We start from the raw sequence: 20,037 nt of genomic DNA on the forward strand, positions 1-20,037 counted from the left end.
ACACAATACACAAAGTGCAGGAGCAACTCAGCGGGTCAGGCAGCATCTGTGGAGGGAAATGGACAGTCCACATTTCGGGTCAAGACTTTTCATCTGGACTGAAAGATAGAGGGCATAGACCCTACACGAAGAGGTAGAGAAAGATCCAGGTGAGGAGGGTTGATAGGCAGTGGGGGGGGGAGAAATGAGGGGAGAAGATTGGAGATAGTGACAGAGGCTGGAAGTGACAAAGGGCTGAAGATGATGGAATCTGATAAGAGAGGAAGGTGGAGTTTGGAATCGTGAGCGCAGTCCTGAATCTGTAGTCTCTTGCGTCTCCAACCTGAAACATGAACAGTTTCTCCCTCCACAGCTGCCACCTGACCTGCTAAGTGTCTCCAGCATTTTCTGATAATGCCTACACACTGCGTCTTAGTGAAGTTGGCCGAGGTTTAAGTATTGGCTGGGACATTGGGGAATCTCATCTCTTCCACCACTCTGGGACATTGGAAGAGATGAGATGCCCATCACTCACATACAGGGCTGAGCAAGGTCGGCATCTAACACCTTCAAGCAGCTGGTGGAGCAACTCTTTGGGGGCAAAGGAAGTTCTAAAGTCTGTGACAGGCATTCCAAGATGAAGGAGCAGTGACACACTTCCAAGTCAGGATGGCATCCAACTTGGAGGTGGTGTCCTCCAACGTGTCAGTGATCCTTTACCTTCAAAGGCAGAGGTCACATTGAGCACCCTTGGCAGGTTAATCCACTGCATTTTGGTATACAATACAGCCAGTGTACTGCTCATGGAAGGAGGGGAATGTTTAAGATGGCTGGGATACCATTCAAATTGCCCTTCGAAATAGTTCTGGGATTTTTGTATTCCACTTGGGGGGGGGGGGGGGGGGCGGGGTGGAAATGATGACTCAGACTCAGGTATCTGATCAGAAAGATGGACCTTGCAACCCTGCAGCAGCTTTTCAGTATTCTACTGAGAATTCAGCAAAGATTTGTGCATTAAATCTCGGTGCAAAGTCAAGCATGGACACAATGGGCCAACTCTGTACAATAACCATCTCCCACTCGTGTCCAGATTTTCCTAGGCACCGTCTTTACATGGTCAACCACCAGCCCAAACCCCTCTCCCTTCACCACTTCCACCAATGCTGCTCACTCCATTATGGTCTTGTCTCCCCCTGTTCCTGCACTCCCAACATCAAGTTGTTGCCTATCTCATTATTTTCTCCCCCAGGGTAGGGGAGTCTAAAGAGGGCATAGATTTAAGGTGTGAGGGAAAAAAAATTACATGGAACACAAGGGGCAACTTTTTCCCCCAACAGAGGGTGGAGAGTATATGGAATGAACTGCCATAGGAAGGTGTATAGCCCTGGAAGGTCACCTCTCAACCTCTTTTGTTTTCCCCCCCTTGGAGTAAAGAAGCACCAACCTATCCAGTCTCTCCTCATAACTTAAGCCCTCCATTCCTGGTAACTAGTTTCTCTTTCCCAGTTCTGATGAAGGCTCCCAGATTCAAAGAGGCAGTGCTGTGCAACTATAACTGCAGAAAAGTGGAAAGCCACAATAATTGGAGCTTATCAGCTCCAGACGAGCTCAAAGACAACATAGAGTTAATTTGTTTTGCTTGTCACAGACCAAATCTTAGATTTTAGTCACAACATGTTTTTGGGAACAGTACTGTGGTTCAAATTTCTGATTTTAGTGATTTAGACAACAGCTAGTTCCATAAATGAATAATTTGTTTTTTTGCTGATTTTGAATATTTTGTTCAAAGTGCACGAGGCAGAACAGGGAAGATAATGGTTATCTTACTTCTCTGGGAGTGGTCAGCCTTTGAAATAGTGTCCACTAGTGCAATAGTTGGTGTTCTATTGCCTTTGTGTGGGAATTGGACTAGATTTACTGGATCCAAGATCAGGTCACATTTCCATAGATGATGCAAAGCAAAATACTTCTATCCACCCCACCCTCCTCATTTTTCTCCCCCATGACTCTTGCAAGGTTGTTGACCCAAAATGCAAATGTTGTTCCTCTCCAGAGGCCACATGACCCAGGTATTTCCAGCCTTGTTTTGCTTCAGGGCACATCCTAGACTGATTTTGATGCCAGAGGCTTTTGTTGGAGGAACTGATTAATTCCATGCTCACCCACAATCTCCCCACAACAAACCTCGATGTCAGCACCACACACGTGCGTTTTCTCCCCCCCCCCCCCCCCCCCCCCCCACCCGACAGGAAGTTATATGGTGTTGGAGACGAGATGGGTTATTTGGCAAGTATGTGGGAGAAACCTCAAACGTCCTTCCTACTTTCCAATCTCAGGAAAATGCTCAGAACAAATGAATGAGAATGTTAAAGTACCTGGTGATACAATACTCCTTATCACCTGCAGCCCCCAGGTACCGAGGTCTCTCCCCAGTGGCTAGGATAAAGGTCTCCGCAGTGTAAAATGTTTCCTTTCCTTTTTTATTTGTTGCCTGAAGACAAAAGAATAGGATTAGTGAAGCCTCACTCCGTGCTGGAGACTCCGCTGAAGAACCTTTCATGACATTCCAAAGCACTTTACTACAAGAGGCATGTCTGTAATGTAATGGCCATAAATCCTACATTGCCATGCCTTGCATAGCAAGATCCCTCAGACAGCAATATAAATGACTAGATAATCTGGCAAGATCCCTCAAACAGCAATATAAATGACTAGATAATCTGTTTACAATGCTGAGTGAAAGTTAAATACTAGCTAGCACAACAGGCAAAATTCAACCTTGAAATTGGCACTATCGGAATTTCTACTGGAGGGGAGAGGTGGTTTCAATTTAATACCTTAACTGAAAAATGGCATCACTAACACTGTAGCTTACAACTCTGCCCCAAATGTCAGCCTAGATAATCATACTTGAACCCAAAGCCCTCCACAGAAGGAATGTGTCGCCAACTGAGCCATCAGTTGAGTCAATTATCCCATGTTATCCAACAACCAAAGGCAAAGTCATCATCAGGTGATAAAGCTTCCACTTTGGTTAATAATACTAGCAGAAAGCCAATGTGATTGTTATGGTACAGACCGCCAACCCATTATGACAAATGCAAAGTCTTCCACGGAGCCATGTAACTGTGCCTGCAACTACAATCTTCTCTGTTCACCGATGTATTTTGAGCATCAGCTTGGTGTACTTTTATTAATGCAGCTGCTTAGCACAGATTCAAAGACTGTCTAGTCCTCCACTCGAAAGGAATCCAACTTCAAAATCTGAACATGACTTAAAAGTTTGAGCTACTATCCACTTTCATCAGTGTGCATCACTTTCAGTAAAGTCTTTTGTTATTTAAGTAACAAGTGCCCACAAAACAAGTGCCCTTAAAAAAGTTTAAATGTGAAGAAATGTGAAAATAGCAGATAGCTTAATGCTATTACAGCAACCCAGGTTCAATTCCTGCCACTGTCTGTAAGGAGTTTGTAAGGTCTCTCAGTGTCTGCGTGGGTTTTCTCCGGGTGCTCCGGTTTCCTCCCACATTCCAAAGACATATGGGTTAGGAAGTTGTGGGCATGCTATGCTGGCACCGGAAGTGTGGCGACACTTGCGGGCTGCCCCCAGAACACTCTATGCAAAAGATGCATTTCACTGTGTGTTTCGATGTACATGTGACTAATAAAGATATCTTAAATGAGTCCAATAGGTAGAAATTGTTGCACTCGTGGTTTCGTCTGGGGACGTGCCCAGTTTTTTTTTGGGCAGGTCAGCTTCCATATTAAAAGAGAATCGCTATAGAAGCTCATCAATGCTCTTTAGGAAAGGAAATCTGCCACCCCACCCCACCCCACCTAGCTTGGCCTGCATGCAACTCCAGACCCACCAGTATTGTTGAGATGCAACCACCTTTTCTACTCCGGGTACAATTAGAGATCGATGACAAAGTGCCAGAATTGCCAACAACACGCACATCCCATAAGCAAATAAAATTAAAATGGAGTTAATCACAAGTTTGAGAAGGGCTGAAAGCATCTAGGCAAGTTGCTGTAATGTAACCCATTGATAACGACAGAAATAGCATGCCTACTGTGGAGGAAGTTAGTGTTGGAGACAATGTTCATATTCAAACATCAGGTCGATTTCTTTGGCACCAGAAACAATGTGGGACGTGGCTACAATTGATGGAGCCATTACCTTGATCTTGTGAGGTTCCACAAATTCTCCATAAGCATTCACGTACGTAACAGCATTCTCCCTCAAGGAAACTCTGTAGCCCCAGTTCAGGGAGCCTATGTAATTCTGAATGGCTTCCCTCAGAGTTGCCCATTCATGGCGGACTGCAAAGAAAAGAAATATTACTTAGTAGATGGAATCTTATTTGGCCTTGAAATCCATGGCAACCATTTTAGAACAATCATTTCCTAAACATAGGTTATTGGTATTGGTTTATTATTGTCACTTGTATCGAGGTACAGTGAAAAACTTGTCTTGCATACTAGTCGTACAGGTCAATTCATTACACAGTGCAGTTACATTGAGTTAGTACAGAGTGCATGGAGGTAGTACAGGTAAAAACAATAACAGTACAGAGTAAAGTGTCACAGCTACAGAGAAAGTGCAGTGCAATAAGGTGCAAGGTCACAACAAGGTAGATCATAAGGTCAGAGTCCACCTCATCGTATAAGGGAACCGTTCAATAGTGGGGTAAAAGCCGTCCTTAAGCCTGGTGGTGCGTGCCCTCAGGCTCCTGAGTCTTCTACCTGATGGAAGAGGAGACAAGAGAAAATGACCCAGGTAGGTGGGGTCTTTGATTATGCTGGCTGCTTCGCCAAGGCAGTGAGAGGTAAAGACAGGTTGTGAATGAAGCAAGATTTGCTCAGAGAATGAGTTCAGAAGTTGCAGATAGGTTTGCTGCATGCTGCTCCTGATTTTCCAATAGAGTACTGACATTCTGTTCATGGCACCCAATATTCAGACCTGCACTCCATGATCAGGCCTTTTGCCATGCACTACGATCACTCACTGGAAAAGATTGTGATTTCCCCCTTTATAAACACTTGGAATACACCAGTGTATTAGTGAAGCGGGGAGAACATAAGGAGGTAGTCAAGTCTTCTCCAGCATTACCAACCAAACTGACCTCAGCCTCAACTTTGCAGAGGATGGTCAAAATCAGTCACAGACATGTGACCCTCCGTCCAATCAGTATTTTGTGGACGAGCACTAAAGACACATTGGCCTCAGTTCCTTCCAAGAACGGAACATTCTGAAGTCATCAGATGCACTGGTTAACACCAGAAAAGATAGACTAGACACGGTCTTAAAGATATGACAGCATCACAACTTGGACTGATTGCTTTATGTGCTCAGCTCCAACACCAACACCACCCTCATTTTAAAATGCAAGCAACGTTCAAGCTTCAGATTAAAGCATAGCTACTGCACACAGTGCTAGGAAAAACCTTCATTTCAATGTGTCAATTCATAGCCCCTTTGACTCTCACCAATTTTTAAAATCAATGCATCCTATCTGGATGCATCACAGCTTGGCGTGGCAACTGCTCTGCTCGTGACCACAAGAAACTGCAGAGAGCTGTGGACACAGCTCAGCACATCATGGAAAACAGCCTCCCTTCCATGGACTCTGTCTACACTTCCCGCTGCCTCGGTAAAGCAGCCAGCATTATCAAAGATCCCACTTACCCCAGACATTCTCTCTTCTCCCCCTTCCATTGGACAGAGGATACAAAAGCCTGAAAGCACATACCACCAGGCTCAAGGACAGCTTCTATCCCACTGTTATAAGACTATTGAATGGTCCCCTAAAATAATAAGATGGACTCTTGATCTCAGAATCTACCTCATTATGACCTTTCACCTTATTGTCTGCTTGTACTTTCTCTGTAACTGCGTTCTGTTATTCTTTTCCCTTGTACTACCTCAATGCACTGTTGAAATGAAATTATCTATATGGATAGCATGCAAAACAAAGTTTTTCCACTGTACTTCAGTACACGTGACAATAAACTTACTTACTACTCAGATTATGAGCAAAGATTTGATCCACGGGGGGGGGGGGGGGGGGGGGGGGGGGGGAGAAAATTCAATTCTCCTCTGCAAGTCTTAAACCCTGGTACTTTTCACATAACATCTTGCCAAATGAAGCAGAAAGATTACTTAGGGAAGATTTAGAACCTGGGAACAATGCAAAATGGGATACAGATTTAATATTACAGAAAAATTTTAAAAATTAGTCACAAGATACAAGTCTGTGAAGGACAAGCATTGTATTACCATTAAGTGCAAGGACAAGGCCACAGAAACTTTGGAAACAAGGTGAAAACAAGACTGGAGATCTTTACTGTCTGGCAGCCAAAGTAGATGAGACAGATGGATGAATTGGACTTGGTATGAATTATTGATAGTGACAGCAGAGTTTTGAATGACTGAGTTCACAAGAGGAGGGGGAGAAACAGCAAGAGGTTGGCCCAGAGACAGCAAAACTTCAGGTTTCCAAGAGCGGAGATGGGAGATGTTACGGAAGTGGAAGGAGGCAATCCAACCAGTGAGACTGGATGCACAAGTCTGGCATATGAAGTACTCGGCCACTTCATTCCTTTCACAAACCTTGCTCGTCAAATGTCCAGCCAAACTTCCTGGCATCCTCGAGACCCTGATGCAAAAGTGCCGCTTGGTGCATCAACTTCTTTGGGATACAGCCCACGTTGACGCATGTCCCTCCGAGACCTAATCATTTAACACACGCATAACAGGTAATAACAAAAAGATCAGAGTGAAATTGTAATAGGTTATTAACCCAATATATTAAACATCCGCTCCAGGGATGCTGCCCGTCTCCCCAAACATTTGCAGCACATTCACCAGCCTTGGATTTCTTCTCCCCAAACCAGGAAAAGTGAATAAACTATAGTTACAGGTAAACTGGTGGAAATATTCAGGTTAATTCGAATCTTCCCAGTGGAAACACAAGCTCATAAGTACACTGAGGGTAACTATGGGTTTGTGTTGTTTGCTGGACATCTTGCCTATGACAAGATGAACCAATTAGGTAGTATTAAAAGTCATGTAATAGTGGGGTTACTTGGTCCATCATACCCATGCCATCTCTGCAGGGCTATCAGAGTCCCACTGCCTTATGCTTTCCCCATAGCCCTGCAATTATTTGCCCATGTCCAGTATATGGACAAGGGTGACACTGGAACTTATTGCCCTCAGTGATGGTCAGCTGCCACTTGAACAGCTGCAGTCCTTCAGGTTAACTCTGTAACGGTGCCTGTTGAAAAGGGAATTTAGACCCAGCAGTGATGAAAGTATTGGAGAGGTTAGAGTCCCTTCCAGATCAGGATGTGACCAAGGATGACCTGCAGGCAGTGGTGTTCCCATGGACCTGCCGCCTTCATCCTTCTTCTACGGAGGTCATCACAGGTTTGAAGGTGCTCTCAGAATAGTCTGCAGTAGATTTTGCAATTGCACACTGCAGCCGATGTGCCATTGGCGGAGGAAGGGAAATATCAATGACAGAGAGAGTTTCAATAAAGCAGATTTTCTTCCGAGAGCCACAGTCGAGTCTGCGTCCATCACATTTTCAGATGTTTTCCCTTCTAGCATTCATTTGGTGCACGTCTACATTGCACATTGCCTTGGACACTCAACGTTAACTAAATCTGTTGTAGAATCTGGCTGGCTGTGAACTGTTGTAATGAAACCTGTCCAATTCACTTGCATTCCTTGGAGATGGAAATCTACCATTCTTGCCCAATCCTACTTTATGTATTCAAGTAGCTGATTCAACTTCCACCACAACTTCCCAACAAACCACTCAGTTCAAAGGCAATAAAGGCCAATTGTGCCAGTAACCCACATCCATGAAAGAATAAAGCAAATTCCTTCATGGTCAGTATTCTGGAGACACTTCTCCAAAGCAGCAGTCTTCTCTCAAATTCCAAGTGCCACATAATGGTTTTTAAAGTTCATTCCAACACCAAATGTGTCACCGCACAACTTCCACAGTGGAGAATCCCCTGCATTCCACTGAAGACTGGCTTCACCTCACCTCTTACGTCTTACAGGAACCAGAGGCTTCGATTCTGCAGGAAAGCTCACTTCTGGTGGGACACAACATTATAGGGGATGGCCACTTTGGGGACCCAACTAATTATGGTCTCCACCAATCCCAGCTGACCCAAGGTGCCCCGCTATTCATCCCTGCCCAAAACAGCTGAGCACTGAGTCTAGGTATTACCTAGAGGACAAAAGGGGTGAAGGTAGAAACAGACACTCTTGCACAAGCAAGATGACAATGGAAAAGTGGCCAATCTAATGGAACCGGTTTCCCAGTGCGATGGCTAAAGCATTAGTATTGATTCATTCAAACATGTTCAGTAATGGTTCTTTCAGGAAATAATCAAAGCAGCATAGAAGCAAATTTTGGACCTCTTTACCACTGCAGTTTGGCTGACCAAGTGACTCACAGACTAAGGTGGGTGAAGATCGACCACTATAAATAAAGCAACAATTCACCATCATTGATCAGTTGACTACCAGGATAATAGAAGACCCAGGCCAACTTGTCTTTTATTATCTAGCAATTCCTGCCCCAATTACAGGAGGGAAGAAGTTAGTTAAGTGGCCTGCAAAACTTATGCAAAATGCAAAAGATGGATAAATCCCCTGGGGATTAAAAAGCTTGTGACCGTACTGTTGATTGGGCAAATTTTTAAATATTTACCCCATGCAGTTCCCAAAGGCGTGGGTGTGACATAATCCAAGACCAGCACTTTCTTCCCATATGAGGCTGCTTCCTGTGAAGTAATGAGAGAGACAAATGAGAAACTACCAAGTACCAAACGGAAATTTCCCTTATCAGACACACAAAGCAGATTTCAGATTTATTCAGTTGATTTGATCTTGAACAAGTCCCAGATGACAGGCCACCTTGCAGTAATGCAACATTGCTTTGTGAATGCTGCTTATATCAGAAGCAGATTTATTACCACCAACTTGCATTAAATTTGTTGTTTTGCAGCCACAAAATATGATGCTCTGTGCCCGTGATACTGCTGCAAAGTTTTTCATTGCCCCCGTGCATACATGTACTTGTGCACATGACAATAAACTCGATTTTGACATTGCCTTCGAGCTGCATTTAATGCAACTGCTCCCAGCTTCAGGCCAGACCCCTCGAGGGAAACTAAAAATCTCACCCTCAAAAGCTCAATGTACCTCAATACATCATTGCAGGTCCCACTCTACGGAGTCACAGGGAGTTGGTCTACTGGTTGGAGAATCTTTCTGGTAATTCCTCTTAGACCTAGAGAGAGGGCCAGACTTCTCCAGGAGGCACCTCTGAACAAGGTTGGTAGGGATTTGGAACTCTTCCACAAACCTTAGAGGTGTTTAAAATCATGAGGGGCATAGATAAGGTGAACGGTCACAGCTTTATCCCCAGGGTAGAGGCGTCCAAAACTAAAGGGCACAGGTTTAAGGCAAGAGGGGAAAGATTTAAGGGGGACCTGAGGGGCAAGTTTCTCCCCCACACAGAGTGTGGTGGGTATATGGAACAAGTTGGTGGTAGAGACGGGTACAATTGCAACATTTAAAAAGGACATTTAGACAGGGACATCAATAGGAAAGGTTTAGGAGAGATATGGGCCAAACACAGGCAAATGGGACTAGCTCAGGTAGGCACCTTGATCAGCATGGACAAGTTGGGCCGAAGGGCCTGTTTGCATGTTGTACCACTATGAAACAGCATCAATGTTAGGTCAATTGGTCATTTCAAATGGGGAGACTCAAGCAAAAGGCATGAGGAAAAAGGGGGAAATGGGTATATGGGAGTTAGATCACATCAGCCAGAATCTCACTGGTGACCCAAGAACTAAAATGTTTCCTCCTGTTCTCCTTGAGTGTATTTTTGTAGTACACAAACTAAAGTTTAAAAAAATGCTTTTTAAAATCTCATACTAACATTTAATTTTACTGCACATTAAATTCTCTCTTCAATTAGTTCTCAATATCCAAAAGCGGTGTGCAACTAATGAAGTGAGGTAACCATTGTCATTTTATAAACTTGCCATCTTTTGTGCCCACAGCAAGACAACATCGACAAACTATTTGTTTTTAGTGATGACGCAGAGGGAAAATTAGGTAGTATTTAGATAAGCAGCTCTACACTCCCACTACCCACAAACAATTCCACACTGGAGGAGCACAAAAGTCCCAAGCTCATCATCCCCTTAAAAACATAGCACCTCCTCACAGTCACTGGAAAAATCTCAACCTGAATGTTCTGCGCCCAGGGTCTCTGAAGTGGAAGCTGACCTCAATCACTAGTTGAGAGAGGAACCAAAGTCCTTGGATTGTTTTCATACAGTAAAACTCTGATAATCTGCTATCCAACTATTGAGAACTTGCAATGATTTGGCACCTGCTGCTCCAGGTGATGTCTGCTACACTCCCTTCTGACTTGCCGGGGCCCTGGTTCCCTTTAAACTTGCCTGCTTCATTGGAAAGTTTATTATAAACTGTAACATCTTAAAAAAAAATGTTGAGATATTTATAAAGGAATAATATCCAATGATGTGGAAAATCTGCTGGTCTGGCAGCACAAAACTCCGAGTATGCTGGATTATTGGAGTCTGACTGTACCTCGTTCTGCAAATGAATCAACTAAACAACTTCCAGTGTTAGCTTTTAACATAGCACTAGAAGGCATACATGCTTCTTAGAAACAGTGCCACGCAACATGATACCGAGCCACACAAGGTATTAGGCAGATGATGAAAAGCTGAATTAAGAGTTTTAAGAATCATCTTGGAGGAAGATGGATGGAGTTTATGAACTGTGAAATACACCAGAAATGACTCCCTTGTACCTGCCCCTCTCCCACCTCAACTCCCCAAACAGTTTGACCTGACAGGAGCACTCAGAAAGAAACTGCAGCAACACACAAAGGCGCTGGGTCAGGCAGCATCTACAGAAGGAAGGGGACAGTCAACGTTTCGGGTCGAGACCCTTCATTAACCCCACCCACCTGGGTCATTCTCTCTTCTCTCCTCTTCCATCAGGTAGAAGATACGGGAGCCTGAGGGTACGTACACTTTACTCTGTACTGTTATTGTTTTTACCTGTACTACCTCAATGCACTCTGTACTAACTCAATGTAACTGCACTGTGTAATGAATTGACCTGTACGATTAGTATGCAAGACAAGTTTTTCCACTCGGTACAAGTGACAATAATAAACCAATACGGACTGGAGAGAAAAAGGTGAGATGCCCAGCATAAAATGGTGGTGGGGGGGGGGGGGAGGGGGGAGAAGGGGTGGAGCAAGAGCTGGCAGGTGATGGGTGGATCCAGGTGAGGAGAGGTGATAGGCAGGTGAGGGAGGGAGAGAGGGAGGGAGGGAGGGAGGAGAGTGGGAATGATATCAGAAGCTGGAAGGTGTAGGTGGCAAGGGGCTGAAGATGATGGAATCTGATAGGAGACGACGGTGGAGCATGGGGGAAGGAAGCAGTCAGAGGAGTGTGTGGGTGATGGGCAGGTGGGGGGGGGCGAGTAAGAATAGAGGGTAGTGGTGGGGGGGGGGGAGAAAGAGAAAAAAGGAAAGAGGGTGATGGAAGGCCAGGTGGATAAAGAGGAGAGAGAAAAGAGGGGAAAAAGGGACAGAAGGGGAGCAGTTACCAGAAGTTTGAGAATTTGATGTTCATGCCTTCAGGTTGGAGAGCACCCAGATGGAATACAAGTTTTTGCGTACCCATAAACACTGGCCTAATGCAAGGATAAGTGACAGCACAAGAATTCTTTGCATTTTGTTTTGATTGTCCTTCTACTTAGTTTATCAGTTAGCTCATTTGGTTTTAACCACAAAATCCTGTGTTATAAAGATTGCTCCCAATTCTTTCCTTTTTGTGGGCCTACTGATTTGGAAGATATTCCTGCACATTGAGACTTTTCACACTCTCACCCCCTCGAGAAACCTCTAACCTCACTGCACAAACTTCAATGAGATCGGTTCTGTTCCTACTGCACCGAGCCTCACCTTCGAAGCTGCAAGCCCCCCGGAGCCTCCTCCAACCACGATCAGGTCGTAGTCATAGGGCCCCTGCGATCCAGCAACTTCATTCATCGCCAGCAGATTGTGAAGTCTGCCTTCTTACCAAGCCTGTGAGGGAAGATTAAAAAAGAGAAAGCTAACATGTGGCTTCCTGCTCAAATCACTTCCAACAAATACCAGGGGGAAAAAAACAAGCCGTTTACTTCACAGAATTAGAGGGCAAATTATTAGTCACACTGGATAGTTTCTCTTTTCCCTACCCCCCTCGTGTGATCTTTGACCCCATTCAAGGTTGCATTTTAGAAATACAAACTCATGTTCCTTTCTGAGTCACTTAACCTCATCTGCAATTGAAAAACATGCATCTACACATCCTTATCTCTTGTCGTCATAGTTTGCTCACAACCAAGTACTTTCTTTCCTTCCTACATTCCTCCCCCCCACCATTATAAATTTCCATTTTACTTGCACAGGAAACACTGTAGTGCTCTGGGCTACAACTTTCTCCTCCCACTAGTCTCGATACCGTAGACCAAACGTTTACCTCATATGCTCAACTCAAACTTATAACCAACTTCACTTCTGATTCCCAAACTCTGAAGGAAATTTGAAAAAAAATTAAAATTGTCAAAATATATTTTTGCACTTGGTCCAATTAATCCTCCCCCTCAAATTCACTTAGTCATGGACTTCCTGCGTACAAATAAACACAGAATTAATTCTGTGCAATCAAAGAATCAGGCTTCTTTGAAAAGCTATCCAATTAATTCGGCAAGGGATGTGGAAACAGCAATTGTTACTGTCTAATAACTCCAAGGCCTAAACCAACACTTAGGAGACAAGATCAAATCCCTGCAGAATAGTTGGGAAATCTGTTAAAGCTCAAAATTAATTTTTAAAAAGCTAGTGTTAGACACACAGTTGCACGTTTCTCCTCTTTGAATAAAAATGCTCACACTTTATTACTGCCTCTTAAAGTAAGCTAGCCTATGAAACTGAAGTTGTAGTGTGGTCGATTCATAACTGCCCTCAAATAACCCAGCAAGTCAGTCAATTCTTGGGCCGTTAAGGATGGTCACTGAGATGGTAGCCTCGTCATCAATGCCCACACTCTCTGGTAGCAGAGGTGCTGTCTCATCACCAAAGTTTTTAATTCAGACTCGAGAGGCCTGCACTGTGCAGCTACGAGTAAACAACTTTCCCTTTAGCCCTACAATTACAACACTGTGACAAATACTAGAAAGCAATGTATTAAATGTTTTTCAACTTTTTCCTGTCACGTGCTCCAGATCATAATCTTTTTAACCAGGCAAGTTACCTTCCCTCTGGTTTTGCCATTTCTCACCTTAATACCAACCAATCTATCACGGCTGGTAAAACAAAAAGAATGCTCGAATCCCAAAGCATTGACTCTCTCCACAGATGCTGCCTGACCTGCCGAGTGTTTCCAGCAATCTTTAACCCACCATCAGCAGTTTTGATTCTTTTTACAGACAGTGTTAACAGTTCCACCCCAAAGGCAAACATTGGCAAGAGTCAAACTTTGCTATTCTCAAAACAAAAACCACAATTTTATTCTGAGTGGTTCCTTCCTCCTCACCAACACTAACCTACACAAAGTGCATCCTAAATAAAGTCTGACCCAGAATTTGGAACCCAAAAATAGAGCTTCAGTGTAAAGTGGGCTACTAAAGCCAATGGAAAGGAAGTGGGTGAATGTTCTGCTGAAGTTGAGCCAGTGATGTAGAGGAGAGAGATAGGTTGCGACAGAAGAAAAACCAGTAGGCCATTCAGCCCATTGAGGTTGCTGTATCACTCAGTAAGGTTACGGCTGATCCACCTTTTGTTCTCCACAGAACCCCAAATTCCTATTTAGTCCAAAAGAAATCTCAGCTTTGAATATACTTAATGATGAACGTCCGCAAGAGAGCATTCCAAAGATTCTCAACTCAAGTAAGAAATTCCACTTTATCTTGGCCTTAAGCAGCCAACATCTGATCCCCAACAGAGGCTGACTGTCAGTTCAGGTCTGATTCTTGGAGGTTCAGATGTGCTGTCCCATTGCAGCCTGACCCTTTATCTTATCCAGGTCAGGGTGACTTGCTCAGCAGATGCCCTTTGTTCTCGATCAAGTTCAATCCTTCCATTAATGTAGGTACAAGAGACTGGAGATCTGGAGCAAACTAACTGCTGGAGGAACTCAGCGGGTCAGGCAGCATCTGTAGAGGGAAATGGACAGTCAACGTTTCAGGTCGCGACTCTTCATCTGGACGGTCGGATCAGTCCAGATAAAGGGTCCCGACCTGAAACATTGACTGCCCATTTCCCTCCACAGATGCTGCCTGACCCACTGAGTTCCTGCAGCAGTTTGTTTTTTGCTTGTGAATGCCTCCAGGTCAGGTATGGAGAAGGGAAAAAAATTAAGTGCTTGGTCTCAAACGGATCATGTTTTAATTTTACATCCAATCTCATCTGTTACCCTAAGACTATGCCCCGTCAACCTAGATTCCTTCACTACTGGAAGCACGCTCTCAACATTACCTTGTCAAGACCTGCTGGTTTCACCGAGATCAGCCATTATGCTTCGGATCCTATGCACCCTCAAAACCACCCACTCTTAACACAATCAAAGCCAAAGAATCATGTTAATAACATTATGAGAGGCATAGATAGGGTGGATAGCCAGAGTCTTTTACTCTCTAGGGTGGAAATGTCAAATACTGGGGCACATAGGCTTAAGGTGAGAGGAGGATAGTTTAAAGAAAACATGCAAGGCAAGGTCATTTTTAAATATGCCCAGAGATACAACAGCCACATTTAAGACGAATTTGGGCAGACATGAACGGGCAAGGAATAGAGGGACATTGATCCTGTGCAGACAAATAGATTGGCAACATGGTTGGTGCAGACATGGTGGGCCAAAGGGCCTGTTCCTGTACTGTTCCAGGTTCTTTAAAAGACCCAAACTGTTGTCAGTGCTTTAGACGGTCTTAAATTCCTCATCACATTGCCCAAGTTATTAAGTGCAAACCAAGGCCCCACTCAATGACACCCTCTTGGTTACCGTATGCCAATTAAAATACCCAAACAATTGCCTACCCGCACTAATACATTGCCCTCAGCCTGTCAAGTGCTCAATTTTACAACAACATAGAACAAAAAAGCAAGGGGCCCTTCAGCCCCTGGTGTCTGTGCCAACCATTATGTCATACTAAACCAAATCCCTTCCGCCTGCAGATGATCCGTATCCCTCCATATTCGTGTCTATCTAAAAGCATCTTAACCACCACCACGTCCGCTTCCACCACTACCTCTGGCAGCTCGTTCCAGGCACCTAACACTCTTTTAAACAAAAACTTGCCCCACACATCTCCTTTAAACTTTTCCCCCTTCTCTCCTTAAATGCATGTTCTCTAGTATTTGACATTTCTACCCTGGGAAAAAGATTCTGACCACCTACCCTATCTATGTCTCCATATAATCTTCAATTAGCACCTTATTACATAGAACATAGTACAGCACAGGACAGGCCCGTCAGCCCACGATGTTGTGCCAAACTAATTAAACCAATGACTAATTAATCTAATCCATCTTCCCTGCACATTGATCACATGCCTATCTAAGAGAGTCTTCCAAATACTCTTATCCTACTTGGCTCTACCATCACCCCTGGCAATGCAATCCAGGTCCACACCACTAAAAACTTGCCTTGCGCATCTCCTTTGTACTTTCCCCCCTCACCTTAAACACATACCCTCTAGTACTAGGCATTTCAATCCTGTTATTGAAATGAATATTCAAATTCAATAATTATTGAATGAATGACTTTTGTAAATCCAAATACACTACGTTTATTGACTCCTCAATCTACCCTGTTAACTACATTCCAGAAAAGAAATAGTTTCCCTTTAATAAAACCATGAGATTGGATAGGCTTGTTTTCCCGGCAGCAAAGGTGGCAGAGGTGGTAACCAATAGAAACAAAAGATTGAGGTACAGATAGGTTAGAGTCAGGTTCCTTTTCCTGTGGTAGAGGTATCAAAAACAAGGCGGCATAGGTTTAATGCGAGAGGAAGGAGTTTTAAAGGGGATTTGAGGGGAAAGTGTTTCAAAATAAAACAGGTTGATACCTGGAACAATGCCAGAAGAGGTGGTGCAATCAGGTACAATTACTATGCCACATTCTCTCTTCTTTCTTTCCCCCGCTCCACCACCACCACCATCGGGCAGAAGATACAAAAGCCTGAAAGCACGTACCACCAGACTCAAGGACAGCTTCTATCCCACTATTATAAAACTATTGAAGGGTCTCCTAGTACAATAAAATGGACTCTTGACCTCACAATCTAACTCGTTATGGCCTTGCACCTTACTGTCTGCCTGCACTCTCTGTAACTGTAACACTATATTCTGTATTCTGTTATTGTTTTACCTTGTATTACCTCAATGCACTGATGTGATGAAATGATCTGTATGGATGGCATGCAACCTCAGTACATGTGACAACAATAAACCAATTTAATTTACCAAATTTACGTAGGCAAGGCATAGAAGGATTATGGTTTTAATGCAGGCAAATGAGATTAACGTAGATGAGCAAAAAAGTCAGCAAGGGTGTGATGAGCTGAAGGGCTGTTTCTGTTCTGACCAACTCTATGATTCTTCTTCCCCAAGCATTCTGTTATGTTCCTGAAATATCTTCCCAACAACTGGTATCAGGTTACTTTAGTCTTTTAGTCTCCATTATCTCACCCTTCCTCAGCAGTGTTGCATTTGGTGTTTTCCCAGGCTGTTGGAACCAGTCTGGAAGACGACCAATGCATGCACTACCGCTGCAACCACTTCTTTTAGAAGCCTGCAACAGTGGTTTAGAAAGAGAAGCAGGAGACAGGGAAAACAAATCACTTCAAAGCAAATGCAAAACTGACCTCAAATGCCAAACATCAACTGAAAATTTACCTGTTGCTTATTGGCATACAGAAGAACGAGAGGTCATCTTATTGAAACACAAGATTCCAAAAGAATGTTTCCCCTATCATGGGTACCAGATTCAGAAGCGGTCACCTATTCAGGCCCTGTATCCAAGGAAGGATGTGTTGGCCCTGGAGAGGGTTGAGAGGAGATTCACAAGAAATAAAGGCTTAACCGATAAGAAGCTTTTGATGTCTGAAGTCTATTGAGTACAGGCCCATAGACGAGGAGGATCTCATTGAAACCTACCTAATACCGTAAGGCCTGGACAGTAGTGAGGATGTTTCCGTCAATAGGAGAGTCTAGGATTCAAGGGCACAGCCTCAGAATAAGGGGTCGACCCTTTAAAACTGAGATGAAGGAGGAATTTCTTCAGCCAGAGGGTGGTGAATCAGTGGAATTCATTGCCACAGAGGGCTGTGAAGGCCAAGTCATTGGATGAGTTTAAACAGAGATTGATAGGTTCTTAATTGGCAAGGGGTTAAGGGTTGCAGGGAGAAGGCAGGAGAATGAGGTTGCAAAAAAAAAACAGCCATGATTGAATGGCGGAGCAGATTTGATGGGCTGAATGGCCTAAAATGGCGGGGCAGACTCGATGGACTGAATGGCCTAATTCTACTCCTAATGGTCTTAAGAAAGATGGCTAAGTACTTTTTTCAGACGGTAGTGAATCTTTACAATTCTCCGGTCAGGGGAGTGGGAAGGCAGGATACACTCAAAGCAAAGCAGAGAATGAAAGACTTTCAAATTACAAGGGAGTCGAGGAGAATGGGGAGAGAGAGTGGGAAAGTGGCAAAAAGGTAAAAAATGGATCAGCCATATCTTACTGAATGGCAGAGCAGGCTCAAGGGACTGGTTGTGCTGCTCCTGATGTTCCAGAACTCAGAGTGTGGTCATACACCTGTGATCCGTTTCAGCAGCTGTACAGACACTCCTTCATTGTGTCATCTGAAAACATTCACGTTCCTCTCCGGGGATTGGTTTCTGCCCAGTCATTCTACTTTCCCAACAGAGTTATTGCAAAATTCACCACTCAATGTGCAACACTTAACTTCCAATAATTTACTGCAGCATTTATACAAGAGATGTCATAGCAACTTATCATCTGAACAAAGTTACAAGCCTAAACTCTTTCATAAAAAGGCACAAAATATTCCTTAGTTTTCCCACTGGGTCTACCCCACCCAACAAAATAAAAATCCCACTGGCAGGGGGCTTGTTTTGGTGGTTCTCTCAATACTTATTCTTGCAATACAATGATAAACTATACCCAATTTTCTACACCTATTGTGCAACCATCTGCATTACCAATGGCATGAGTTCACCACCAGATTAAACAAGAGGGCACCTTCCATCTCTGCAAGTTTTACATCTCTCCCTGCACTAAACATTTTTGTGTACACACGATACATCAGAGTAGAAACCATCCCCATTCAAACCAACTGCTCCCAGTGCCCTTCCTACCAGATCAGGTACTTTGCTCCTCCATCGTTTCTATTCCAATCCACAGTGAGAGGCAGCAAAATGGAGATACAAGAGACTGCAGATGCTGGAATCTGGAGCAACACACAATTTGCAGGCAGTCCAGTATATCATTTGTTGTTCAGGAGGCAGCAAAATCCTAGGAGCAACTGTGAGGCTGCAAACCTCCTCTTCCGATGACATTTTGGCATTAAATCACAGGCGAGTGAAATTCATTTACATTTTCTCTTCAACGGTTTGTTTCAACTTGACTTTGTGCAACTGCTCAAAAGGGCAGCATCAGCCAGTCTCCTGGTCTTCCCACTGAAAACAAACCAACCGATTGCAACACTTCGCACACACAACAAAAAAAAATTTTCCTGTGTTTGCAACACAAAGGAAGCGGGACCTGTACCCAATCTGGTGCTAAACGAGCACTGATGCATCTACTGCCAATTGTAAACACATCTCAACATCCAATCCTATTGACTCAAGTAGGAATAAACGTTCAAGTCCTCAGTTTTGACTGCAAAGACAATTCTGGTATACACATTCAACATAAAGAACACTGCAGCACAGTACAGGCCCTTCGGCCCACAATGTTGTGCCAACATTTTATCTTGCTCTAAGATCTATATAACATTGCCCTCCCACATAGCCCCCCATTTCTCTATCATTCATGTGTCTAAGAGTCTCTTAAATGTCCCTATGGATATTTGAGACATAAACAAATGGAGCATACAGGCCAAAGGCCATTCAGCCCAACTAGTCCATACTAGCATTTATGCTCCACTCATGTCCTTTCATCTAAACCCATCAGGTTTTCCCTTCACCCTCATTTATTTCTCCAATATCCTCAAATGCATTCATACTGCTCTCTTCACCACAGCCACTCCTCATGGGAATAACTTCCACATTCTTACCGCTCCTTGGTTAACCAGTCCTCTAAACTGCTGATCAGATTTCTTGCTATTTTAATGTCAACATCCTCTATGTGAGCTTGTTCCCACAAGTAGAAACCATCTCTCTATTATCAAACCTATTATTTTTAAAACCTCCCTTCAACCTTCTGTTGAGACCCAGTACTCTTCTTATAGTTGCTTCTTATAGTTAGTGTCAGAGTCATACAGCACGGAAACAGGCCCTTCGGCCCAACTGGTCTATGCCGACTGAGTTGTTTATCTGAGCTAGTCCCATTCGCCTGCGTTTGGCCCATATCCCTCGAAAGCTTTCCTATCCACGTACGTGTCCAAATGTCTTTTAAACATTGTATCGTACCTGTCTCTACCATTTCCTCATTCTTTATACTCACGATCTGCTAAGAGAAAAAGTTGCCCCTCAGATCCCTTTTAAATCTTTCCCCTCTCACTTTAAACCTGCACCCTCAAGTTTTGGACTCCCCTACGCTTGGGGGGGGGGGGGAACCATGACCATTCTATGCCCCTCATGATTTTATAAACCTCTAAAGGTCACCTCTCAGCCCACTATAATCCAGGGAAATAAAGTCCCAGCATAACCCAAGCCCCTCGAGTCTCAGGAACACCCTCAAGTCTTTTGCCTTGCA

The 20,037-nt window shown here is 43.9% G+C and overlaps 1 protein-coding gene across 2 annotated transcripts in view; it reads right to left on the reverse strand.

Annotated features, from left to right (window-relative positions):
* The window catches only part of LOC127578248 (thioredoxin reductase 1, cytoplasmic-like), a 35,270-nt gene that overhangs the window by 14,396 nt on the left and 837 nt on the right, over window positions 1-20,037 (reverse strand). Inside the window, exons 1-6 of one of the 2 annotated variants that reach the window (XM_052030027.1) lie at window positions 18,477-18,765; window positions 12,027-12,149; window positions 8,715-8,787; window positions 6,593-6,712; window positions 4,160-4,302; window positions 2,355-2,470 (exon numbers count right to left, since the gene is read on the reverse strand). In XM_052030027.1, coding sequence (XP_051885987.1) covers window positions 2,355-2,470; window positions 4,160-4,302; window positions 6,593-6,712; window positions 8,715-8,787; window positions 12,027-12,113 — 539 coding nt within the window. In that variant the 5' untranslated portion in view covers window positions 12,114-12,149; window positions 18,477-18,765. Of the gene's footprint in view, window positions 1-2,354; window positions 2,471-4,159; window positions 4,303-6,592; window positions 6,713-8,714; window positions 8,788-12,026; window positions 12,150-18,476; window positions 18,766-20,037 lie in introns of those variants that run through there. The other variant, XM_052030026.1, reaches the window with a different exon arrangement.

The sequence above is a fragment of the Pristis pectinata genome, chromosome 15 (genome assembly GCF_009764475.1).
Source record: "Pristis pectinata isolate sPriPec2 chromosome 15, sPriPec2.1.pri, whole genome shotgun sequence".
NCBI classification, from domain to species: domain Eukaryota; kingdom Metazoa; phylum Chordata; class Chondrichthyes; order Rhinopristiformes; family Pristidae; genus Pristis; species Pristis pectinata.